This window comes from Cervus canadensis, chromosome 1 (genome assembly GCF_019320065.1).
Source record: "Cervus canadensis isolate Bull #8, Minnesota chromosome 1, ASM1932006v1, whole genome shotgun sequence".
Taxonomy (NCBI): Eukaryota; Metazoa; Chordata; class Mammalia; order Artiodactyla; family Cervidae; genus Cervus; species Cervus canadensis.
In genome coordinates this window covers 4,847,388-4,874,334 of record NC_057386.1, presented here as the reverse complement: position 1 = coordinate 4,874,334, position 26,947 = coordinate 4,847,388, and the positions used below count along the sequence as shown (strand labels likewise).

At 48.8% G+C, this 26,947-nt stretch overlaps 1 protein-coding gene across 7 annotated transcripts in view; it reads left to right on the top strand.

Annotated features, from left to right (window-relative positions):
• Nucleotides 1-26,947, top strand: part of SLC39A11 (solute carrier family 39 member 11) — a 365,940-nt gene that overhangs the window by 241,699 nt on the left and 97,294 nt on the right. For 5 of the 7 annotated variants that reach the window (XM_043453277.1, XM_043453139.1, XM_043453212.1 and 2 more), the window contains one exon: nucleotides 20,312-20,482. The exons of the other annotated variants lie outside the window; for them this stretch is intronic. In XM_043453277.1, coding sequence (XP_043309212.1) covers nucleotides 20,312-20,482 — 171 coding nt within the window. The remainder of the gene's footprint in view (nucleotides 1-20,311; nucleotides 20,483-26,947) is intronic. 7 annotated transcript variants of the gene reach the window in all.

Here is a 26,947-nt window from a genome sequence, read left to right as displayed (position 1 = left end):
TCTGTCTTTTCCTCTGCGTTGTCCCTGGCGGTTTCTCTGGGAGCAAAGTTCTGAAGGTGAAAGCAGGAGACAGACACCTAAGTTAGTTTTTTTTTTTTCTGGATTGATCACTTCTGCTCTGGTATCAGAGGTTTACCAGAGCTGGAATTACCAAGTCTTCCCCTTTCTCCTGCCATGAGGTCTGTTGAGCATTCCAATCAGCCTTGGAAACAGATGCCCGAACTCTTCCTGCTCTGAGCATCCGGCCTTGCTGGGGAGGGACCCCTCCCCAGATCTGGTCTGGGGCTGGAAGCGGGGGGTGGGCAGTGAGCAGGGATGGCCCCGCATCTGTCAGGGCGGGCGGAGTGGACTTAGGATTCTTCTTTTTGCTTTGGAGCAGACATCATCCACGCTCAGTCTCTCCCAGAGGCGAACATTTCAGTGGTTATTTCCCACCTACTGTTCTCTTGTTCCACTGTCAGCCGTCAAGACTTTATAGCAACTGCAGTTTTTGTCTTGATTTAAAAAAATGAGCTTGCAGTTGAAAGGAGGGAAATCCATTTCAGGAGAGGCAAAGGGATAAGAGAGAATGCATTTTCAGGGCATAGAATCCAAGGGCAAGGCAGTAAGTGGGCCTCGCGGGAGCTGGAATCGGGGATGCAGAGCTATTTTGTTGTTGTTATTTAGTCAACTAAGTCGTGTCCTACTGTACTGTGACCTCATGAACTGTAACCCTCCAGGCTCCTCTGTCCATGGGATTCTCCAGGCAAGAATACTGGAGTGGGGTTGCCGTGCCCTCCTCTAGGTGATCTTTCCGACCTAGGAGTTGAACCCGCATCTCCTGCATTGCAGGCAGATTCTTCACCGTGAGCCACCAGGAAGCAGAACTGATGGTCCACGTTTATTTCTTCTGCCCTGCCTCCCCTCCGAGGCCTCTCGTTTCCACTTTCCTTCTGCTTTCTCCACTCTGCAAACCTGCTTCGCCAGATGCGTTACAGCGAGTTGAGGGCTACCCCACAGCTCCCAGGGTGTGTGCCCGCCTTTCAGGAGGACAGTTGGGCCTGAGAAGCTGCCAGGATGGGTGAGTTGTACCTGCGTGGTCCAGGTGACCACCCCTGGGGACACGATGAAGCACGCCTGTATCCCAGCCTCTCCCACTTAGAGGGAAAGCCTCCTTGGAGGATGTGGCTGAGGAGTGGGTGGGGATCTGCGGACCCACCCCGAAAGATCTGCCAGTTTCAGACTGTGGGTCTCAGCTTCCAGCCCCCCTTCACCTCCAGGACTCTGTCCTCAGAGTGGGCTCGCCTCCTCCTTCCTGCCCCCAGCACTCGGACAGGAGCAAAACTGCTGCTGTGGCTCACACACCTGCCAATCTCCCCGTGGCGGGCATCCTGTCTGCAGCCAGGGAGGGCGGATTGCTGGGGAATTTTGGAAATAACTAGGTAGAGATCCTTGGAGCAGGAAATGGCTGCCCACTCCTGTATTCTTGCCTGGGAAATCCCATGGACAGAGGAGCCTGCTGTGCTGGAGTCCATGGGGTCCCAAAGAGTCAGACACGACTGAGCGGCCCAGCATGCCACGCAGGTAAGGATATCATAGGCGTGTTAGCAGGCAGACCTTTATCAATGAAAAGATCCGCGAGACTGCAAAGTGATCCTTGGGATCATTCAATAGCAGCATTATCTTTGGACCCACTTAACAGGCAACCCCGAATCTGCAGGAAGTGTGGCCCCTGGAGGAGACGGGGCGTCTCTCTGCATCTGGAGAGCCTCTGGCTGTGCAGACGGGCCCGCCTCTTGGCTGCTTACCTTTGCTTTGGCTTCGAACCAAGACTGGAGAAGGATGAGTTGTGATTCAGGAGTCTACCCATGATGCTTTGCAAGTGCACAGATGGCTTCAGGGCACTCCATTCTCAGAGGCGAAGCCAGGAATAATTTCCCGCCTCAGAGCCCTCTGACCCCCCGCAGTTATCGCAAGACCCTCGCAGGTGGATGAACCGAGTCGGGACAGGAATATTCACCCACCTGCACTGTGAGAGTGGTGCGTGAATGCAGGCCATTCAGAGATATTCCAGGGTGCTTGTTAGGGAGAAGTGAAGGGCATCTCCGAGCCCGCGCGGGGACCGACGCTGAGGGCAGACAGACTTCCTCGTGGTGTCAGGGTTTCTCACGGTGCTCTGCTGACCCTGCACATCAGTATCACCTAAAATGCTGAGAATGTGATTTCTTCTCTGCTTTAAATCTACCTAATTGAACAAGATAGGTTTTTTTAAGTGCAGCTGTAGAAAAATCTGCAGGTTAGATTAAGGGGAAAAAAAAAAGCAAACTACAAAACGGAATGGGTAGGAAAAAGAACTGTTAAAAAGGACAGAAATCCTGGCATTAGTCTGATTTTTTCTGTGAAAGAGTGCAGGAGGATCTGTGATTCCTGATCCTGGGGAAGAGAGACTCCTGGTTTCCATTTCAGCCCTTCCTGTTGTCCACGAAAAAAGTAGTCACAACCTAAAAGTCTCGAGTTTTTTTTTTTTTTAATATTTATTTATTTGGTTGCAACAGGTCTTCACTGCAGCATGTGGGATCTAGTTCCCTGACCAGGGATTGAACCCAGGCTCCCGGTATTGGAAATGTGGCATCTTTCCCACTGGACCACCAGGGAAGTCCCAAGAGTTATGTTTTATTGGGTGGGAATTTTTAAGACTTCATCCCAGGGGACAGCATCTCCAGTGACCCCAAGATAACTGCTCCAAGGAGGCGAGGGGAGGACCCAGGTTATATAGAAGTTTTGCCACGAAGGGTAGGTAGTTGGAAGATCAAAAGATTCTTGTTAATTAAAGAAGACCAGATAGCCCAAGTGAAGGACTGTAGCGCTGTTGTGTGTGTGGGAAGATGTAAGAGTCCTGGCTCACTGGACTCATTCCTTCCACGCGCATCTCAGCTCTTCTGGGCAAGTATCCTGGGTTTCTTCAAGGCCTGAGCTCCCCCGGGCTCACCGTAGGGAGCCGCTGCAATCTGACGGCTGTTAGGTTGCAGGTATTTTTCTCCTTCCCGAGCGCCCTTTGGCTCACATTGGAGGGCTGGAATAGCTGATGGCTGTGACGTGCTTGTTTACTGATACGGCAGGAAATATTTCACTTCTCACTGTTCTGCTTGTCTTTCTAACCACATATCTCTAGTTTATACTTTGGAATGTCAGCAAGGATTATCTGGGCAGTGGGATTACATTACCATTTTCTTTTCTTCTTTATGCTCTTCTTGGATTAAGAAAAAATCAATTTTAAAAACTGCCATTTAAAAACAGGAATCTGCCTCTGGCTTCCAGAACCAGCTTCCCCGGGGGAAGAAGCCCAGGGTTGTATATTTAACATGTACACCAGTCTTTGAGAATGCGGGGGAGGAGAGCACGCCACCTCAAGATATGCCCCTTGGGTGTATTGATTCTTTGGAGCTGAAATGGCAGATGCCGGAAGGGCTCTTGGACCTCTCTCTTTGTACCTAAGAAACAGGGCATAAAATTGCCAGTGAGGAAGAGGCCTTAGGAGGAGCGGAAGGACTCTTAGCCTCCAGACACGAGTTTAGAGCTTCTTAGCCCAGAGGAGGCAACCAGGGAATCTGTAACAGTCCTTCCCCAAACCACCCTTTTCTCCCATTAGTTCCCCCATGGATTGACCTTCCCAGGGCGTCGTTCCGAAAAGCCTAACCCTCTCTCGCTCTGTCTTGCCCTTTCTCTCCAGATGCGCTGTTCTTTGATCAGATGCACCAGCAGCCCCTTCGAGTTACTCGTCCCCGAGTCTCCCCCATGCTTGTGCCGGGCATGTTGATAAGCTCTGTTTTATTCTTGTTAGTCTAGCTTTGTTGGCTTAATTTACAGGCCTCAGCTACAGAACCTAAGTGGGTATAGGATTTTTTCTTTTTTTTCCCTTCGCTTTAAGAACCTGGCTCTTCCAGAAACTTCCAAATGGACTTCTTGACCAGTGCCAGAGTCCGCCCCATCAGCCGGTGCTGTCTGCGGCTGGCTGTGACGTTCGTTGCTTCCACTCTTCCTTTAATGCTTCTTCATTTGGGGTCCATGAAGGGGAAAAGCTTAGTCTTCTCTATAAATACCTTTATTTTGCTCTGACTCTTGAAAGGGAAAACTGAGTTGCGTTTAAATTGCTAGGTTGACAGAAATGCTTATTTCCTTTAGCACTTTGACAGTATTATTCTGTATTATCCCATTCAGACAGCTTTCATCAAACTGGAATTGTGTTATATGTTGTATCTTCTCTGCAGGCATCCTAAAAATCCATATGCCAGCAGCCTCCTTTCAGTTTTATGTCTGCTTGTGTATTTTTCACTTGTTTTGGTGTTTTTTATTTTTAGTATGTTAATATGTCTGCTTTGTCTTTGTTACATGTGCTTCTTTTCAGTGGTTTTAATTTCTTCTCTTATGGCTTTCCTCAAGTTGCATGTGTGTGCATTAAGTCACTTCAGTCGTGACTGACTCTTTTGCGACCCCCATGGACTGTAGCCCACCAGGCTCCTCTGTCCATGGGATTCTCCAGGCAAGAATGCTGGAGTGGGTTGCCATGCCCTCCTCCAGGGGATCCTCCCTATCCAGGTATCGAAACTGCATCTCTTATTGTCTCCTGCATTGGCAGGTAGGTTCTTTACCACTAGCGCCACCTGGGAAGCCCTTTTATCAAGTTAGGCATATATATGTATATATTTGAGGCATGGTTGATGTATAATATTCCCTTTCTGGGTTGCAAGCTCAGATGTATATTTGAAACCTTTTTGGTTTGTTTATTTCATGCATATTTCTAGGTGTTTATGGAGGGAGATTTCGGTTTTATCCTAATCGTTAGTCTTGCTGGAAACCTACGTATCTCAACAAGAAACTTACATCTGCAAAGCAATCCTGCTTGCATCTCACGCTCAGGCCAGGTGCTTTGTGTCCCAGGTTCTGCCAGGCAGCCAGTCATCCTTCAGCCTCACTTCCTGGAGTTTCATGAACTTGTGTCTTTTTCAAGACTTGTGATTTAACATTTCCATACATTCGACAAGGAAATAAACGTTCACTATCCTCAAGACTGACCCATGAGCCGTGTTCGTACTTCTGTTAAGCTGGTGAGCTGGGAGGGAGTTTCTGAGTGGGGGGACTCATGTTGAAAGCAGTGAGTTCATCCGTGAATATTTCTGGGTTCTGATCATCTTTGTTTTTTGTGGCTTGAAGGAGGCATGTCCTGATGGTAAGGATTCTGGGAGGTGTTTTCCAGGGGAGTCCAGCACATTCAGAACATGCCTTGGGGAGCCCAGAGAGTTGGCGGTGGGGGGGGGTTCTCCTGTTAACCCTTTCACCCTCTGCGGCCCTTCTGGTGGGCGAGCGGCCAGGACACGTCCAGCTTGAGCTGAGCCCAGCCTGCCCCGTGGCTGTGGGAGAAGCCCACACCCGTTGGGTTGCATTCCTCATGGGGTGAAACTTGTTCTCTTTATATCAAGATTCCTTGGGGAGCTCGAAAAAGATCTGCCACAGTCAGCCCTCCTGGGATGGGGAACCTGCCTTTGAGATACAGTGAGAACACCTGTCCTGGGTTCCTGCCGTGAGGGAGTGATGGGAGAACGCATGCAATCCTAAGGATCTTTTGGGCAAACAGAATTTCCTCTGGAATGGAGAGGCGATAGACGGAGAAAACTGGAACTCTCAGGCTGCTGTGTGCCCGGCTGTGGCAAGGGGGAGGGGAGATGCGGTTCAGTGGACTATCGAAACCTCATCTTTAGGGGTGATTGTGGAGGGGGGTGTGGAGGGAGGCAACGGTTTAAAGCCACTTGCTGGCAAGAAGAGACAGCGGGGAAAGAGGACAAGAGAAAATCTAACTGAGCATTAACTTCCTCTGCGTTTGAGTTAAAACGTTGCCTGGGTTTCAATTAGCTGAGCACCTTCTTCCCCATCCCTGGTTAATCGCCGGTTGCCATGGCAGCACTCTCCCTGCTGTCCGCATCCCCCCACCCCTACCCCGCTACCTGCCTCTGGCGCCAGCGGTCCAGCGGCTTGGCTGAGCCCAGACCCGACTCCTCTGCAGGCTCGGGGCTGCAGGGGCGTAATCGGGGGCAGGTTTTGGTGCGCAGGGGAGAACTCGCCACTTCAGGGGTTTAGGCTGGATAAATGCTGCATTCTGATAGTTTCAAGAAAAGCGCCAGGTAGCGCTTTCTGGGTTGGATATTCGGTTCTCACTCACGTGCTTTGGACTAGGTTCAGGAACAGTTGTGAAGAGCCTGGCAGGTTATCCCCTGGGCAGAGCGCACCACCCTGCCCCCTCCCCTCTGCACTACGCCCCTCCAACCCCCTGCCAGCATCCTTCCCTGGGTTTCCCTGGGTCCTCTTGGAACAGGGTTTCTCAGTGTGGGTTCCTTGGGTTTTCTGCACTGACGCTTGCTCCCATGTTCCTCATTTGGTAAGCGAGGGTGATTACAGAATCTGTCATCCAAAGAGTGATTGCAAGAGGAGGAACGCATTTGGGGTGAAAGGTGACATGTTCCATTTAGTACAGAGTAAGCAAAACAACAGGAAGACCCCCAAGTGAAGATGCCCAGTGAACAGTTGGCAAGGGATCTGGGCTGGACGTAGCAAGCTTGGGCATCCATTCTTTCTTTTTAATATCTATTTTATTTATTTTTTGGCTGCGCTGGTCTTAGCTGCGGCATGTGCGAACTTTAGTTGCAGCATGAGAAGTCTTAGTTGTGGCATGTGGGATCTAGTTCCTCGACCAGGGATTGAACCCAGGCTCCCTTCGTTGTGAGCACAAAGTCTTAGCCCCTGGACCACCAGCAAAGCCCCTGGGAGTCCATTCTTAATGGGTTTTCACTGTGTTTTCCTGGATCCTTCTTTCTCCTCTAAGCTTTGTTTTCTAGAATGCCTGTCGTCCCTGCCAACTCCTGCGCCCTGCCCAGGTCTACCTTGAGTTCTGAGAGTCTGAACTTAAAGTTTTATTTTAAAGTATAATTTTTATAGAAGTTATTTAGGTGTCATTTCTTTTTGAATGTTATTTTATTATGATAAGAATACTTCACGTGAAATCTATGCTCCCTTGCCAGATTTTTAAATGTAGGACACGTTAGTGTTGACTGTTGGTACGACAGGTCTGTGGAGCTTGTGCGTCACGCTTAACTGAAGTTTTATGCCCTTTGATTCTGAGGACAGAGAACGTCACCGGCCAGATCAGTAAGCAAAGGATGCTGGGGGCCGTCAAACCGCCCACCACTATAGACACCCAGGCCTCTGCACCCTGAGGGGATGCAGGATGGAGAAGAACAGGATCCTGGCCCTAGAGAGTGAAGGTGCATTTCAAAGGCATGATTTCAGTGAGCCAGACTCTCGAATCTTCCGACACAGAGGAAAGCGCTGAATTCATTAACTTGAGATGTCTGTTTTTTTTCTTTTTCTTTAATTAACACTAGTCTTTTGGTGTTCTGACTTCCTGTTTTTGTTTAGTTTTGTTTTCGAAAACTTCTGTGTATCCTGACTTCTTCCTTACCTCTTCAGAGCAGTCCCTCAGAGCTGAATGGACAGAGGAGCCTGGCAAGATACACTCCATGGAGTCACAGAGAGTTGGATATGACTTAGCAACTAAACAACAATAAGAGCAACAACAAAATATTCATATATATATATATGAAATTAAATCTGAAAATGGAAATATAATAGCTTAATGAAATAGCATCAGAATATTATTTATTTATATTACATAGATCACATGTATATTTATCTATGTATGTCTGCCCATCTGGGGCTTCCCTGATAGCTCAGTTGGTTAAGAATCCGCCTGCAATGCAGGAGACCCTGGTTTGATTCCTGGGTCAGGAAGATCTGCTGGGGAAGGGATAGGCTACCCACTCCAGTATTCTTGGGCTTCCCTTGTGACTCAGCTGGTAGAGAATCTGCCTGCAATGCGGGAGACCTGGGTTTGATCCCTGGGTTGGGAAGATGCCCTGGAGAAGGGAAGGGCTACCCACTCCAGTATTCTGGCCTGGAGAATCCCATGGATTGTATAGACTATGGGGTCGAAAAGAGTCGAACACGACTGAGTGACTCTCACTTTCACTTCACTTTCACTTCTGCCTGTCTAGCTATCTGTCTGTGTCTGTCTGTCTGTCTACATATCATAGCTTCTCTGGATCATAAGCAGGTATGCTGGTGACCTACTTTGCTCCCATCTCCTTGATTGTCACATATTTTTTTAGGAAGTGAAAACTGGTATCACTGTTAACCTAAGTAAACTGCATTAGATCAGTACACCTATTTTTTTTTAAATGAAAGAAAAAAAAGTTGCTTTGTAGTTCCAAGAAAGATTGATGGCATCTTGAAGGGCACTGGCCTGCTCCTTTTATTGATGGAAAGTTCCTCTTGTCTCTAGCGGCACATGATCCTTCCTGAAAGTTGAAAATGTCAGTGCAACTGTGGAATTTTGAAACATTCACATTACAGTCGTGGACTGCTTCTGTTCTGCAGGGGTGGGGCATTGGCATTGGATGGTGCTTGAAAATTCTGCACCCAGTTCTATCATGGTTCAATTTTTTCTTCCTTCACTACTACCTGTTTTTGGTGATCTAAGTCAAGAATGAACTAGGTATGCTAGCCACGCCATTAACCTTTCTTTCATGATTTTATAAATGGAATACAAGCTCATGGTAGGAGCTGCTGAGATGGATGGGTTTTGCGTTGTACTTGCCATGTGCCCGCCGGGGGCCCCACACCCGTCTCCTCTCACCGTCCTTTGGGGTGGCAGCGTTAGCATCCCCACGTGGAGATGGAGACCGAGGTCCCCGGCTACTGAGTGACGTCCCTGAAGGTGTAGAACCAGGACATGGTGGACCGGGAGGAGAACTTGGGTGGCCCAGGAGCCGGCGCCTTGAAGGCGAGTGAACCGAGTCTCCTCTGGTCCCCCAGAACCACCCCACTCGCATCCTCCATGTCCAGAGATGCTGAGAGTCCTCTGTGTTGTTAGCTCAGAGAGGAAGGGGCAGAGAGAAGCCTGGAGGGGTGTGAAAAGAGAATGCCAGAGAGCCTGCTGTGGGTGCTCCCCCATCTTGTCTCCTGGAGGCCTGGGTGCCTTCAGCCAGCGACTCAGCCTGTGTCCGCCCCGTCCCCGGCTGCCCGCACCCACCGTGCATTCTTTTCTTTGACTACAGTCCCTGATACAGGGGTCCCCACCCTCCGGGGTCTAATGCCCGATGAGCTGAGAGGGAGCTGCTATAATAATGATAGGAATGCAGTGCACAGTAAATGTGATGCCTTTGAGTCATCCTGAAACCATCCCCCTACCCCCACCCCAGGGCCAGCGGAAAGGTCTTCCATGCAGGTGGTCCCTGGTGCCAGACAGGATGGGGACCGCTCGCTGCCCTAAGGACTGAGAGAGACTGTTAGAGCGCCTCGGAGCAGAAACATGATGCAGATTCGGGGTGAGCACACTGCTGTCTCTCTTTCTCTCACACATGTGCATCTGCTGAAAAGGAGAGGCCCATGGCCCTGGTAGCTTTCTTCCCCGATCATCCCGGCTGAGAAGCAGGCAGCTCGTGCATCCAGGTCACTTTTGCTGATCTGGAGAGCGGGGAGGCAGTGACCGAACTCGCAAACTAACACCAGATCAGCCAGGAACGTCCCCCTCGCGCCTCCCCAGCCACGCCAGCAGGGTCCACCCTCCACCCGCAAGTCAAACTTCACAGAACTTCGCTGTCATACAACATACCCTATACACACCCGGGGTGGGAGAGTGGGTTTTCTTTACTAGTTGGGACCCTGATCTTGGAGACTTGTTTTCTTTTTCCCAACAGTGTGGGTAGCTGTGCTGAAGTTACCCCTGCCCTCTGTCGGAAATGTTTCTTGAACAGATTAATAGCATGGAAATTCTGCTGGGGAAATATTTACCTGATTAGGAAAACAAGACCTTCAGAGACAGACATTTAGCTGCGTTTTCATAATGTGTAAATTATTTGCATCTCAATGTAATGCTAATTGCTAAGCCCATGCTGATTGGAAATGAGCCCAAGTAACCCACGGATGTCCAACAGGGCCTTGATAAGGCCTCACCCTTCCAGCCTCGTAGGTTACGCCGGCACAGGGGCCCTTCTCTACCCAGAAGAGTGCAGGTGCTTCTGCCCCGCGCAGGTTCTCTGTGGGAGGATATTCTTCGTGATGGCCTACATCCTCTCCCCCAGGAAAGGGGCTTTGTCCACTGCTGTGCCGTAGTATGTCCATCGTCTCCTGAAATCTCCTCCTGGTTAGTAAGCTCCTATGTTGAGAGGCTGCTCAACCCCTGGTCTGAACCCCCCACATAATTCCTTGTTATCCTTTTTTACTTAAATTTTATTTTTGATGTGGACCATTTTTAAAGTCCTTATTGAATGTTCTACAACACTGCTTCTGTGTTATGGGCGTTTGTTGGCCAAGGCACACACGGGATCCCAACCCGAGATCAAAACTGCACCCCCTGCATTGGAAGGCAAAGTTTTAACCCCTGGTCCACCAGCGAAGTCCCTAAAACATTCATGTTTAGAACGTCGTCTGTATCAGAATTACGCTGGGGTGAGCCTGGAGCGGGCGTGTGGCTTGTACAGTGCGGATTCCTGGGCCCTCCTCCCAGGGGCTCTAATTCAGTAGCTGCCGGGAGGGGCTCCTGGAGTCATCTTTTAAGAGCGCCACCGTGCACGGCTGTGGATGGTGTTCGTTCCGCACGTGGAGGTACGGTGATCTCGGCTACGGGTCTTTATTCTCAGAGTGAGAGGAGATGGCAGAGCAGCCTTCTGTCAAAGCTGACAGGGAGCCTAGTGACCATGAAGCTCACACTCCAGTTGAACACGAGCCCTGAAGTAGGTGCTATGCTTTTGGATGCCTCCCCCGAGACCTGGAGGTTAACTTACAACCACCTAAGACCAGGGAGGAGCCACCATCTTTCCCAGAGAGGCTGGGGGCCTTTGCAAAGCTCTCCTAAACCTTCTTCAGTCCTCCAAAATGCCCTTTCTCTAATGTGGTGTTAGTTACTCAGCCGTGTCCGACTCTTTGTGACCCCATGGACTGTAGCCCTCCAGGCTCCTCTGTCCTTGGAATTCTCCAGGCAAGAATACTGGAGTGGGTAGCCATTCCCTTTTCCAGGGGATCTTCCTGACCCAGGGATCCAACCCGAGTCTGCCGCACTGTAGGCAGATTCTTTACCATCCAAGTCACTAGGGAAGCCCTTCTCCAAAGAGGTGTTTGGAGCTCTTTGGAGTCAAATGTCTCCTTGCTGGTGGATCCCCCAAAAGCCATGATGATCATTTCCCCACCAGGGAGTTTGCATTGAACACAGCGTGTCGGGTCAGCTAAGGAGAACTAGGGGTAGCTCTGGAGTCCACTTGGGGCTTATTTTTTAGCGAGCAATTAATTCACCAGAGATGAGCTCACGTTGATGAAACAGTTGTTTGTCCCTTTATAAAATAGAGGAGCTGACCTGGTAGGTGGACATTTTAATCTTATTGGAGATCCAGGCTCCGCTGACGCAGAGTGGAAGTTATTATCTTACTTAGCTGTTTGGAACAAGCACTGTTTTAGTGGGTGGTTTGCTTAATAGGATGAGAAATCTTTAGCTAATAGAGGACCCATTTCTTCTTCTGATGTACATTTAATTTTTTACCAATTATGCAGGCCTATTTGTTTCCCCGTTGTAGCAAAGCAATTGCTTATTCATAAGCATCAAAGCTAAGGCATGGATGACTTCCAGTGCCTGGAAAAATTGTGCAGATTTAAGAGACAAGGGGATCTGGTCAGCCTTCTTACACAGGTGGCCCAGAGCCTCTGATGCACCTGTGGATTGTGGATTATTAGAATGATAAATGGAGATGTATCTATTTTAGTTGCAAAGATTGTAAATAAGCTTTTTCTTGGTCATGTCTGACTCTTTACAACTCCAGGGACTGTAGCCCGCCAGGCTCCTTCCTTGCCTAGCTCTTCAGGCAAGAATACTGGAGTGGGATGCCATTCCTTTCTTCAGGGGATCTTTCCGACCCAGCGATCGAACCTGGGTGTCCCACATTGCAGGTGGATTCTTTACCATCTGCGTTACCAGGGAAGCCCCGATTAAGGTTTTCACTATGTTTCTTAAATTCCAGATGTGCCTAAAGGTTAGTAACTAAGCATAATAAATACTTCAGTGATCTTTCCATGAAGCTTCCTTGGTCTCTCATGGAATCTTTTCCTATCCTGACTTATACATGACCCACGTAGCACATCTTTGAAAGATTTCTTGCTGAGACAAATGTGAGGCCACTTTCAGAGGAGAGTGCAGTCACAGTCAGCCCAATTTCTCCCTGCCCTGGAACTCGGGCCTGAAATCAGGCACAGATAGGACTGTCAGTTAAAATACAGGATATCCCTTGCAGTTTTCGGGATATACTTATACTGAAAGGTTTTGTTTTATCTGAAATTCATTTGCAACTGAGCAGCACCCTGTCTCTTTATTTGCTAAATCCAGACACTCTTGCAAGGGTCCTGTCCACACTAGATATTCTTGCTGTTCAGGAGACCTTGTTTTTTTGCACTTTGTTTATTGAACTTTGCAGATACTGCATTTTTTTTTTTTGTAATAAATTGAAGGTTTGTTGCAACCCAGTAAGAATGTTCACGTTGCACCCAAATCCTGGGGAAGGAAACGGCAGCCCACTCCAGTGTTCTCGCCTGGAGAATCCCAGGGATGGAGGAGCCTGGTGGGCTGCCGTCTGTGGGGTCGCTCAGAGTCGGACACGACTGAAGCGGCTTAGCAGCAGCAGCAGCAACACCCAGAGGTGTCCTGGAATGTTGATAACAGGCCTCTTTACATTTTTTGTTGTTGAGGTATAGTGGATTCACGGTGTTGTGTTTAATTTCTGCTCTACAGCGAAGTGGTTCAGTTAAACATATATATGCATATCTAGGTATATATGTACATCCTTTCACATGTTTTTCCATTTTACTTTATCACAGATTATTGAATAAAGTTCCTTGTGCTATACAGTAGTATTTTGCTGCTTATCCATTCTCTGTATAATAGTTTCCATTTGCTAATCTATTAGACTATCCCCTTGACAACCACTAGTCTGTTCTCTTATGTCTGAGAGTCTGTTTCTATTTCATAAATAAGTTCATTTGTGTCGTGTTTTAGACCCACACATACGTGATGTCACACGGCATTTGTCTTCCCCTGACTTCACTTGGTGTGATCATCCCTGGGTCCACCTGTGTTGCTGCAAATGGCTTTACTTCTTTCTTCTTAATGACTGCGTAGTATTCCATTGTCTATATGTTCCATGTCTTCTTTATCCATTCCTGCACTGGTGGACATTTCGGTTGTTTCCATGTCCTGGCTTTTGTGAATAGTGTTGCTACGAACATAGACGTGCATGTATTTTGTTGAACTCTAGTTTTGTCCAACACTTTTTCTTAAGGGCATTTTTCTGTCCTGAGGAATGTCAAAAAGGAATTTAGTAATGGAGGCTGAAATTTCAACATGACCGACTGGATCCATTTGTCTGATTTATAATAACACCCGCTACTCCCAGCTCCAGCTCATTACTCACTGACACGCATAAGTGGATCACAGGAAAGTTACTCATGTCTCTAAGGAATTGTCTAATCCTATTCACGTTCCTCAAAGAGACCTCCTCTGAACAGAGGACATTGCACAAAGGAGGAAAGTAATATGCCTGGAGCTATAAGAAATGTCCACTTTTATTTGTAGTCAGAGAAATACAAATGAGGGGAAATGTCATTTCTCCCATAAATGAATACATTTATTTTTAAATGAAAAATACTCAGGCTGACTGAAGAAAACAACATGAGGAAAACTTGCAGACACTGCTCAGAAGACTGTAAGTGGAGTGGCCTTTCCGGAAATTAGTTAGACCAACATCTCAAGGCCCTTGGATCAGCCGTTCAACTTCTGGGAACTTGGTTCAAATTGTTGATTGTTTATATAGGTTAAAGGTTCTGCAGTGCTATTTTTAGGGAAAAGAAAAATTTAGGAATAGCCTAAATGCCCAGTGGTTTGAGAAGGTGAACACTTATTTGTACCGCTTGAAATGCTTCTAAGGGTTTTTAATCATATGGGGGAGATGTTTGCGTTGTGTTCAGTGGGAACAAAAATAGTCTGCGGCTGTATAATGTGATCATCCCAGTTATGTAAAACCACTTGAAAAAGTGTGGAAGGAAATACAGCAAACTCAAAAAAATTTTTTTCAGCTGATGTGATTTCAGTTTTCTTCTGTGTACTTGTAGGTTTTCCAAGGTTGCTTAAGTCTGCATTTGTATCTTTAGAAATGAGGTTATTGGGAGGAGAGTTTGTACTGGGGGGTCCTTGCCCAGTGGCAGGATGGATTCAATGGCTAACCAGCCCTGACTTGACCAGTTAAAACCATTAAACATATTAAATTGATAACGTCTAAATGAACGTCCTGCCGTTGGTTTTACGATGGGACTTCACATTTGCAGCCGATGTGACGCTATTTCCATGGGGTTCTGGGTGATCTAAAGACAGTCTTGGGTGAATGAGCGTGTAAGGAATTTCTTCCGGGAAAGGCATGAGCATCTTTTTTCCTTCCGTTTCCTCTTGTCTCTTGATCAGCGATAGACTGCGTTCTATCACCCATCCACAGCACCCCCACCTTCCCTGTTCGTCACAGCTGAGTCACGTTTTCAGGTGCCCGACAGGTTCTAAAGACAGCAGTGAAGGCAAAATGTTGAAGGGTCAAAATCTTCCTCCGCCCCTGAAACTCCTTTTTTCCTCCCTGAAACCACCAGGACTTTCCTCCTCCCCACCAGGATCAAAAGCCAAGAATGAGTCTGTTTGGTGTATCGCTCCATCTCCAAGGCCGTCTCTCCTTTCTTTGGAAATGGAAGCAGAAATTAGCCTGAAGAGGTAGTACTTACTGAAAGGTGGAGAGGGAGCCCGGGGTCAGTGAAAGGAATCTTCTCTGGTTTATTTTCAAATGCAGAGCTGCATTTGCATTTGTGGAAGGCATGTGACACACCGCATCTCTGTCGCAGTTCAATTTTAGGAAACCAGTCGTCGGCCAGGAGTAATTTATGAGCAAGCAAGTAAGCACTGGAATATTTAGGGATCTTTTGCACAGAGATTCCCCATCCCCCACCATTTGCAGTAGGCGTTGTTGTTGTTGTTTTTTAATATGTTTTATTTTATTTATTTATTTGGCTGAACCGGGTCTTAGTTGCAGCGTGTGGGATCCAGTTCCCTGACCAGGGATTGAACCCCAGACCCCTTGCACTGGGAGCCGGAGTGTTAATCACTAGACCGCCAGGGGAAGTCGCAGCAGTAGGAGCTTCTCCTCACTTGCTAAGCTCTGCTTCCTGGGGTAGGCCAGCCCTTTTACATGGTCCAGTGGTATGTATGAATCGTGAAGCTGGAAAACAGAGTTAGTGCCTGAAGTGAAGGAGGAGCTTTCCTGGGGCGGATGGGAGGGAGCTGAAGGAGTACGCCCCCATGTGGCGAGAGAGAAGCACTGCGCCTAACATCCGGGAAACAGAGCAATGACTCAAACTTACATAAAAAAGCAAAGGATAGACTTGGGACTAAAGAAAAATGCCCTGGAGCCATTAAAAACTAGAGTCCCAGAGGCTAAGGAATTTAGAAAATACTTCTGTAGTCTTAAATGAAGCAAGTGGAATATGAAACTGCATATTAAGATGTGTAAGCCACATACACACTGCTGTATTTAAAATGGATAATCCACAAGGGCTTCTCCGGTGGCTCCGCGGTAAATAACTCACCTGCCAATGCAGGAGACGCAGGAGACGCGGGTTCAGTCCCCGGGCTGGGAAGATCCCCTGGAGGAGGAAACGGCAGCCCACTCCAGTGTTACTGCCTGGAAAACCCCGTGGACAGAGGAGCCTGGCGGGCTACAGGCCACAGTGTCGCCGAGTCGGACATGACTGAGCGCAGCAGAGCAGAGCAAGGATTTAGGAAGAAGGAGTTTTTTCCAGGGACCTGAGGCTTTCTGTGTTTAGCGGACAAGAATTTGCCTACTTGTGCTAATTCAACCAGATCATCTCCAGTAATATCTTGGGGACATTTCTAAAGCTCTTGTGGCTGATGATCTGTTAATTAGCATTCCTCCTATTCTCTGGTGGCCTGAGCGTCCGTCTCTGGGCCTATTATTGATGAATTTGGTCTGTTACATCATCACAGGGGCAGCAAACATCCTGTCCCTGCTGAGTCTGGGCCCATGGGGGACAAAACGAAGGCTACTGTGGCATTTATCTCGCAAGATGAAGTCTGCCTGAGGTCCTTGAATCCGTAAGGACTCATTGTTCCAAAATCGTCCTTGTATTTATTTATTTTTTTTAACTGGAAAGAAGATAGAAAGTTCCACCTTACTTTCTAAAGCATCGCTGATGGAAAGTGATTCAGAGCCTGTGATCTGAGGACATCAGGCCCTCTCACGGGGGAGGAAGTCACTCCCCGAGGGGAGGGGCTTATCTCTTCTCCCACCAACCTCCCCAGCTGTGCCCACCAGACCCTACAGTATCGTGTGTTGGTACAAGCATCACGTCCCTTGTTTGGGGAGAAGAAGGCAGGGGACAAAATGTGTGCAATAAAGTCACCTCGTGATTCAGCTGGAAACGGGAGCCTTGGTCTGGTCTGTCTGAATCCTGTGGTCCTCATTCTCACATTTAGCAACTGGGTGCCTCCCCCTGAAGGATGAAGTGGGGGGCGTCAGGCTGAGCCCCGGCCTTGGGCCCCTTCTTGGTGTGGATGCATAGATGCTCGAGTTTAAATTTTTTAAAACAATGGGTTTTGGTGATGGGCAACTTTGAAGTCTTTCCACCTTCCTTAAAGGATTGTAACCCAGTGTCCCTCGCTTGGTGTTAATAAATATATCCTACGGACAGCGGCTTTATACTTACAACAGTAGATCTAACGGGTTAAGAGATAGTGTCTTCATGGTTTCAGGTTTGTTGACGCGCGGCAGTGATTATAGATATGAGGTTTCCACGGAGCCTTTTCTGCCTCTGGTGATGCAAGCTCACTGGGTCTCTCTGAACTTAAGTGTCTTGGATTTCAAGTTCCTAAATGTCTCTGCAGTGATTGGCTTTGCTATGCTTTTGGGCTTCCATGGTGGCTCAGATGGTAAAGAATCTGCCTGTAATGCAGGAGGACCCAGGTTTGATCCCTGGGTTGGGAAGATCCCCTGGAGAAGGGAACAGCAACCCACTCCAGTATTCTTGCCTGGAGAATCCCAGGGACAGAGGAGCCTGGGGGCGGGCTACGGTCCACGGGGTCACAAAGAATTGGACATGACTGAGCAACTAACACACTCTTGCGAGCAAAGGGGTAGGTCACCACGCCACCCTCGACTCCCAGTCAGCCGCAGGGCCCTGGTTAAGAGGTGGCTTCTGGAGGCACAGGACCCAGCTTGACTCCTGAATCCATCTTGGATTCAGGACTTGGAACCCAGCACTGTGACTTGGAACCAGTTGCTCTGCCTCCCTGTTCTTTAAGTTCCTTGTTTGTTGTAAGGGATCATCTCTACCTCATGGGGCTTTTTTAAGGATGGAGGATTTATTGAGGTTAAGTTCTCAGTATTACCCCCCAGTGTCGCTGGTGAAGTTTTCCATTCCTAAACCCGACATCGGCTGTTTCTTCCCCAAAACGTCCTTCCCCTTTGCTGAATCCTGCTTGAAAAGTGCCCAGACTTCTCCTCTCCCAGGAACTCTCACGCGGGCTTGTCACTTTGGTAGCACCCCTCATCCCACGCCGGGCTAAGCTGTTGCTTCTGTTAAGGGGTCACCCTTTGTCCGCGTTGCTGGCATCTTACTGGACAGTGTGATGATTTAACCAGCCTTCCCAGGAGAGGTGAGAACATTCATGGCTGGGGACGCACCCTTCCTCTCGGTGATGATTTATCTGGACTAATTTTCCTCGTTGCAGGCTCATTAGCGGCTGTTATCAAATGCTGGCTTATTTACCTTTCCCAGCGCATCAGGTGTTGCAGCCTCCCATTTCCCACCAGGGAAAGGCAGCCACATCCGCGTCCACACATTGACGAGGACCCCGAGGCGAGGCGCACATCCTCGTCTCGGTTCATCAGACTTCACACCTCTCGACGTTCCTGTTAAACGGTGTTCGGTGCTGGAGTTTGCTCTCGAGGCCCCCGGGGGTCTGTGCGTCAGTTGCAGGAGTCCCAGAGTCGGATCCTTCTGACACAGTGACAGAAATCAGCGTTGCCTCCCAGTGCTTGTTTGGGACAGTGCACTTCTGTCCCTTAGATTTACGGGCGTGATCCGTGTCCTCCCGTCTGTCCTTCCTGACGTTGTGAAAATCCCAAAGGGAAGGGTTATTCCTTTATTTTATTTTGTCTCTATCCACTCCCACTGGAGAGCCTCCCTGCTGGGGCTGTGTGCACAGAGGGGACCCCGGGCATCCGGGGTGTCCACTGCCTGGCCCCGGAGACAGCTGAGTGCCCCCCCGTCACTGCATCGCTGCCTCTTTGCCCAGCACTCAGGTCTGCTTGCTTGTGCCTTTGGGGTTTATGGGCTTAAATCCCACACGTTTTGTTCAGTTCCACGATAAGCCTCTGTAGCCTGAGTTATCGGGTATTGTCAACAATTAAAAAAAACAAAACGAGGTGTGCCCAGAAGCACACACCTGTGCATACACACACAAAGATGGTCTAATCTCGGAGGCGAGAAAGATGGTACTGGACGTCCCGGGTGGAGCGGTGGTTAAGAATCCGCCTGCCAGTGCAGGGGACACGGGTTCGATCTGTGGTCCGGGAAGACGCCTCATGGCTTAGAGCAGCTAAACCTGTGCACCACAGCTGTTGAGCCCGTGCGCCCAGAGCCCGCTCTGCAGCAAGAGACGCTCCCGGCCCCGAAACTAGAGTAGCCTTCACTCTCCACGACTAGAGCAAAGCCTGAGCGGCAGCGAAGACCCAACTCAGACAAAAACAACTAATTAATTTAAAAAAGAAAGGCGGGTCCCAGTGGTAACTGCATACTTGCGCACATGCACACACACACGCGTGCATGCACACACGTATAGACACAACAAAGTGAATGTTGAACTTCCGCTTGTGCAAATATTGCCTTGGAGGTGTGGCTATCGCCTGAGACAGTTGCACCCTCCAGGGACCAGTGTCGTGGTTCCCGACCACAGGAGGGCTGATGACCCTGGCCTTGAGAGGATGGATCACAGGCCCCTTCTCCCCAGAGGCTCTGAGCCTCCGCTCTCCCAAGGAGAAAGCCCCCCGAGGCCAGCTGGGGAGGAGCGAGCCTGCCCGCCCTGCACCTCTTTCTTCCTCTCCAAGCTGCCTGGTCTCAGCAAACCACGGCATAGTGGTTTCTTTCATTGTTGTTGCTGTTTTCATGTATTGATGTATTCCACTAAAGTATGTTCATCTGAAAATGGAATCAAAGATCTGATCCCGTTTATGCAGTGAGATTCTGGTCTTGACATGAAGCACCCGGGGTGTGAGATAAGCACCCTTGTCTTGCTTTTCCGCCAGGACTAAGCTGAGGCCACACCACGCTCCCGGGGTCAGGGGTGAGGGAAGCCTCCAAGTTTCTTAATTTGATGTTGGGAAAAGTTTTCTGCAGTTTTCAGCTCAGAGACAAGAATGATTTTGCTTGTGGAAAACGTGTCCCCAGAGAAGGGGAGCGGCCACCACGGGGAGTTCCCTGTTTTCCTTCAAGTCCGCTGGCCCCATCAGAGCAGAGCCTCAGTCAGGCTTCTGCTGTTCCCCCCAGCCTGGGAAGCCACACAATGTATCCTCCAAAGCAGGACACTTTGGAGAGTGCAAGACGCCACGAGTAACCCCCCGGGGAGAGCACGTCAAAACCCGGCTGTCGGTTTCCCTGCCCACGGTAGACGTCCCAGACAGGACCTGGTGGCCTGTCTGCCATCCGAGTCAGGGTCTGCAGGCTCAGATGATGGACAGACTCTCCTTTCCATCCGTGCCACCGCGGGTTTAAGATTCGATCAAGGCCCTCCTCCTCCAGGAAGCCTCCCTGATAGGTAACGCCCACGCTGTGAACCGCAGCCTGGATTCTCTGTCTCAGTCTTGCTCTCCCGTATTTCAGATCCAGGCAATTTGCCTCCATTAGGAATCAGCAAGTCGGCCATGGATATTTGGGCTAATCTGGGTATTTGGGGATAATCTCACCCTAAGAACAGAGTAATGGAGTGCAGAGGACCAGGTAGATGTGTACACGGACCATTGGGAAGTCAGGAAATAGACCTCGTCCGGCCCTGCAAGCTCCCCGCCGCCGCTTGTCCGAGTCCTGACTCGCCGCCTTTCTAACAGCTCTCCCTCTGCGTCCCTCTCTTTCTGCTCAGACAAGAGTGAGAACGGCGAGGCGTATCAGAGGAAGAGGGCGGTGGCCGCCGACCTCGCGGAGGGCCCCGCCGCCCCCGGGCCGCCTCGGGGCAGCGCGGCGCAGCCCGGCGGCAGCAGCTGGCGGCGGATCGCGCTGCTCATCCTGGCCATCACCATCCACAACATCCCAGGTGAGAGCCCGCCCCGCGCGTGCCGCTCGGCGACTTGGAGAGAGGCTTGGGCAGCTGTGGGGCGGCCCTTTCTGCAGTGGCCCCCAGGCTTCTTGGCACCTGGGACTATTTAGCGGAAGACCATTCTTCCGGGGACCGGCGCTGTGGGGCTGGTTTGGGGATGATTCAAGTGCATCGCATTTCTTGTGCACTTTATGTCTAATCTAGCGCCGCTGATCTGACAGCAGGGGCCCCTCTGTGGCCAGGAGGCTGGGGACCCCGGCTCCAGGGGGCATGGGGGGGGGACTGGGAATCTTTCCTGAGTTTATCTTTCCGGTTACTGGCTCTGGATTGGTCATCATATGTTCCAACTTCCTGTTCCAGTTACTGCAGACAATTTCACTCCAGTTTCCACCTCTGAGTTCCTTTCTTCACATATTTGATACTAAGTTATTTGGGCACAGATTCATTAGCTGTTGCCTCTCGTAAACATGGAATGTCTCTGGCTTTTCTTAATGCTTAAAAAAGTTTTTTTTTAATGTTTGTTTATTTCTGGCTGCATTGGGTCTTAGTTGTGGCATGTGGGCTTAAGGATCAAACCCACATCCTCTGCATTGAACAGCAGATTCTTAACCACCAGACCACAAGGCAAGTTCCCCTGATGCTCTGTTTAAGTATTGAATTCAGTATCGTTTTACACTGATGTTTGCCATATCTGCTTCCTTCCTGGGGGCATCTTTCGGACATATCTCTGTCCTTACCAAGTCCAAGTTTGTACTGCTCACTGCACGCAGGTCAATAAATCAAGAGGTGAGTTGTCAGGACAAGGAATAGCAACTTTATTCAGGAAGCCAGCAAACCAGGAGGACGGTGGACTCATTCCCAAAGAACCGTCTTGCCTGAGTTAGAATTCAGGCTTCTTTTATACTGAAAGGGGAGAGAGTAAAGGCGGACATTTGTGTCCTGGTTCCGGTCAGCCTCCGGGGGGATGTGTCCCTTCCTCCTTCTTGCAGTCGTTCACAGGTGAGCCTGGTCAGGTTGCTCGTCACCTGAGAGGCAGGGTTCCCAAGGATGGGCCAGGCGGTATAATACCTGCACCCCCTGCAGCGGAAGCTCAGCATCTTAACCACTGGGCCATCAGGGAGGTCCTGTGCTGTGTGTGATTTAAGCCTACAGGCACATCCGTTCAGTGATTGACTTAGAATACGAAGGTGCCTCCCTATTGCATTGTGATCCTTTCCTTTTTAGCATTTTGAACCAATTTGTTTCACGTCTTTGGGTTTATTTTCATTGAAAAAAAAAACTTGTTGGTGTTCTGTTTAAAAAAGAATATGTTTTATATAGAATAACTAGGAAAGACAGATAAACATACAGAAGATATTATTAAAAGCCAAATCAAGGGACCCTGGGGAAGCCCTTGTGTTACATTTTGGAATTCCATCTCCACAGCTTACTAAATAGTTTATCTTGACAAATAGCTTGAGCTCTCTGAACCTCAGCGTTCTCATCTATAAAGTGGGAATGATGCTATGACTGAGATGACTTGGCTCTTATTTACAAAGTGAACCACACTAATTGTGATAAATAAGATTATATGTGTATATACACAATATATACAGTATTTGGGCCATTTGAGCATGTGAAAAGTGGAAGCTGTTATTAGCATTAATAATGCTCCTGATTCCTTCAGTCTTTTTAAAAAATACTTACTTGGCTTCATTTCTGGTTGTGTCGGGTCTCAGCTGCAGCGCAGGCGCAGTAGTTTGTGGTGCGCGGGCTTAGTTGCCCCGAGGCATGTGGGAGCTTAGTACTCTGACCGGGATGAATACCCCCACCTGCATTGGCAGGCGGATTCTAAACCACTGGACCTCCAGGGAAGTCCTCTCACCCCTTCAGTCTTGAATTCTTAAACATTCTGATTCGCCTTTCATAGTTTTGAAAGTCAAGTTTGAGTGATCACCTTGTTCAGCGAGCAGCTCCAGGTGATACATTACCTGAGTCCTTGCAAAGTTCATAATGTCACCCTGTCACCCCAACACAGGAGCGAAGCTGCAGTGGGCGGAGCTCGCCAGGGGCACGCGTTTCTCCTTGAAGGCCTTGGGAATACTGTTATCTTCTGGCTTCAGTACTGGGGGAGGGAAGGCCACAGCCAAGCCGAGTTTATCCCTCGGTGGGGAACTTGAAATTCTTTTGCTTGTGCAATGAAGATTTTTGGGGGTCATTTTTAAAGAAGGCAAAATATCAGTATGTTATGTATTCCAGTGTATATATATACACATATATATATACATGCATGCACACATATGTATGTGTCTTTGGGACCCCATGGACTGTAGTCCCCCAGGCTCCTCCGCCCATGGGATTTCCCAAGCAAGAATATTGGAGTGCGTTGCCATGCCCTCCAGGGAATCTTCCCAAGCTAGGATCAAACCTGCATCTCCTGCATCGGCAGGCGGATTCTTTAACACTGTACCACTTGGGAAAACCTTATATGTGTGTGTGTCTCTCTATATATACTTATATATATGTGTGTGTGTGTCTATATATATATATACATATGTGTGTGTGTGTGTGTGTGTGTGTGTGTGTATAGACATGAAACGTGTCAAAAGACTAAGTGTCTGATTACTTTTTAGGCTCAGGTTTTCCTCTAGGCGAGAAGCGTTTCCCGCAAGTATTTCTATCCTGATCTTAGATATGTCTATCCTATGATCATATAGGCTGATTGGCCTTGTTTTTTTCAGCCTCTGTTTCCCTCTCATTTCCCTCTTGGCTTTTTCCCTTTGGGTAAAAGTCAAGATTTTGCCCCCAAACAGTCAGCTATTTTGATTGTTTTCCTGGAGCTTGCTATTCACTATGGATTGAGATGATATCTTATGTAGGACCCCCGGGCACAAATCTGACCAAAGTGGGTTTGCCCCCGTGGAAAGATCTGGTCGCACTCACCCCTAGTATCTTTTTTTTTTTTTAATTAATTAATTTATTTGTCTGTGCCAGGTCTTAACTGCAGCACGTGGGATCTTTAGTTACAGCATGTAGGATCTAGTTCCCTGACCGGGGACCAGACCTGGGCCCCCTGCCTTGGGCCTGCAGTCTTAGCCACTGGACCTCTGGGGAAGTCCCACTCCCCCGGTATCTTGAGGAGCCCGCTGGGAGACCGAGGGCTCTGCAGAGGGCCGCGCCCAAACCTCCACAGACGTGTTCAGCCTGTTAACTGCAGGTTGGAGTTAACAGGTTGAACACGTTATTGGAGAAGACAATTACGGATTCACTTCTCAATCCTTGAAGAGAATTATGCTTATGCTGTCTTTTCAGTCATGGTAGTTAGTGGCTTTCTTTCTGCCTTGTTTAACCAGTTGAAAAAGAATAAAGATCTAAATAGAAATAGATGTACTTCCCAAGACTCTGGTGAGGCTCAATCCCAGAGTCTCAAGCTCCTGACTTCAGTCTAAAGGAAAGTTCACTCACCCACCGGCACCTTCTGGCAGCTTCGTCCCCTTTGATGAGCACCGCTTCAAGAGCTTCTCTGTCACCAACCTACCTTTGAAAAGGTCACTTCTTTAACACTTGCCTTCATGGTTTATTAAAAATTTAGCTAGAGCTTTGATGTTCCCAGAGACTCTGGGTTTTAAGATAGATTTTCACAGTAACTAAATGGATAATTGATTTTTTTTTGAAGTTTTTTTTGTCTTGGCTGATTCAGTTTTCCATGTCCTGGGGATGACATTTTGTTTTAAAAAATTATTTTTCAAATGTGGGAGTCAAAAGGCAAGCTTGTTAGCATGTGTGCTGTCTCCCAGAGGTTCCTGGAGCTTGAGAATGCACACCGGTGTGAGCGCACGCCCAGGGCCCTTGGGCTCATATTTAAGACACAAGTGTGAGGATAAACGCGTCCTTAAACGTCTGTGGCTCACAGTCCCCCCAAGACTCTGCTAAGAGCTGCGGACCCTCTTTAAGAGAAGGTTGCACACAAACCCGTTTGCTGGCAGTTTGCCGTATTCACAGGCTTCCCCGGTGGCTCAAACGGTAAGGAATCTGCCTGCAATGCAGGAGGCCTGAATTCGATCTGAGTTTGGAAGATCCCCTGGAGAAGGCAGTGGCTACCCACTCCAGTATTCTTGCCTCGAGAATCCCACGGACAGGGAGCCTGGCGGGCTACAGTCCCTAAGTTCACGGGAGAGTCAGACACGACTGAGGACTCACACTTCCGCTTCCCTTGGGTGTTTACAGACCTCACGAAGGCCATCCACAGCTCCAGAGCAGGACGGACCCCCTGCTCTAGAGAAACAGACTGTCCAGCTGGGCAGGCGCTTGCAGTTTCCAGAGGAAAGGAGACTGATGGAGGCCAGTAGACCTGAGCCCTGCCGGCCCAAGGGGTGGATGCAGAGATTCCCGAGGGGAGGCGTCTCCTCCGCGTCCTTTGGAAAATGATCTCCCAGGGAAGCCGGCACGTTTTCCGTGAACGCGACCCCGCTCTGTAGCCTCAGGAGCTCCGTGTGTCTTAACGGGCTTTTCCTGCAGTACTGGATACACTCCAGGGCTCAGAGCCTTCCAGAGATTTCCAGGCCTTTGGAAAACAGGCTGCCGTTCTGTGGCAGAGTGGAATTAAAAATCAGCCAGCCATCGAGTTTCTATTAATCTCTTTTCATGAGTAGCTTATGGTCTTTGTACTGAGAAAGTTAAATTTAGAGCTTAAAGGGATTCTAGAAGTTATCTCATTCAAGCACTGCTCCATTTGAAAATTTGGTGGTTGGAGGAGGGAGGGGTTGCTAAATGATCACGGTGGTTCCTTCCAGCACTGGCCTTGAATGAGTCAGTGAAAAATAAGTAGTGTTAACACTTTATTATTGTTGTTTAGTTGCTCAGTCATTTCTGACTCTGCAACCCCATAGACTGTATGTAGCCCACCAGGCCTCTCTGGTCATGGGATTTCCCAGGCAAGAATACTGTAGTGGGTTTCCACTTCCTTCTCCAGGGGATCGTCCCAACCCAGGGATTAAATCTGCATCTCCTGCACTGGCAGGTGGGTTCTTTACCTCTGAGCCACCAGGGAAGCCCAGTCCATTATTAGTTCCATTTATTTCACGGTGTTCACCACTCCTTTCTGGGTGACACCCCTCCCTCCCACATCCTGTATCTGCTTCTGTCTTGGTCGTTATTGCTCTCGATGGCAGTTATTTATATGTATTTATTTCCCCCTCATAAATGGAGCTTCTTGTAAGGAGGCCTGTATCGTCTTCTCTTTTTTCAGAAGCGAAGGAAGATGTTATTATTTTTTTTAGCTTTGTGTTTTATGCTGGGGTAGACGATTAACAGTGCTGTGATCTCTCAGGTGAGCAGCGAAGGGACTCAGCCACACACACGCATTTCCATTCTCCCCCAAACTCCCCTCCCGTCCAGGCCGCCACATCACCCTGAGCAGAGTCCCCCATGCTCTACGGCAGGACCTCGTTGGTTCTCCATTTAAAATATCCATCCAAACTCCCTAACTGTCCTTCTCCTGCGAGAGTTCCCCCCTCTCTCAGCAACCATAAGTCTGTGAGTGCTTCTGCTTTGTAAATAAGCCCGTCTCCTTTTTGGAGCCGTATTGAATACAGTTCGTATTAGAGTGCATTATCTATTCGGGCTCTGGGGGTGGCTGGCGCCTTTGGGGACCTGCCCTCCTTCCTAGCAGGGGACCCGGGCGTCCCAGTTTCCTGTCCACCTCGGCCGCCAGGTGGGCTGTGGATCTCCACTCTGGGGGTCTCCAGGATACAAGTCTCCAGGTCAGAGTTGCCTTGCTGTCTGACCTGACCTGAAGAGGTCCTTAGAAGAAGCGGCTGGATGAGTCACTTGCTTTGTGCAGTTTCTTCACATCAGAGCCGAGAGTCGAGGTTGCTTTGCTGGCTGTTCCCGTGACGCCCACAGAGCCGGAGGTCACTCTCTGTGTCTCTAGAACGGCACGACCGTTGCTTTTAATTATGTGACCCGTCTCCCTTCACGGCTCCTAACAGACCCCGTTTCACGGGTTTAAACCAGACGCTCGACGTTTTCATCAGAAGTGATTTTGTTCCAGGGAACAAAACTGCACAGATTTATTACTCATATGTTAACACTGGTTGGTTATTCTTGGGATCATGGAGTCACAGGATTACAGCTGATCTTTTGTTGCCTTCATGTTTTTGTGAGAGTCATAACTCAGCTCTTCTATAATGAGTATTTGTGATTCCTGTAAGCAGGTAAAAGTGGTCTCTGTTTTTATTTTTTATTGAATTACAGTTGATTTACAGTGTTGTGTTGATTTCTGCTGTTCAATTACACATTCTTTTCAAAAAGTACTTTTTTCTGTTATGGTTTATCACCGGATTTTGAATCCAGTTCTCTGTGCTATCCAGTAGGACTTTGTGGTCTAACCCTCCTACATATAATAGCTTGTATCTGCTGACCCCCAAAATGCTCTCCACCACCTAACCACCTCAACATCCCTAATCTCTCCCCAACATACAC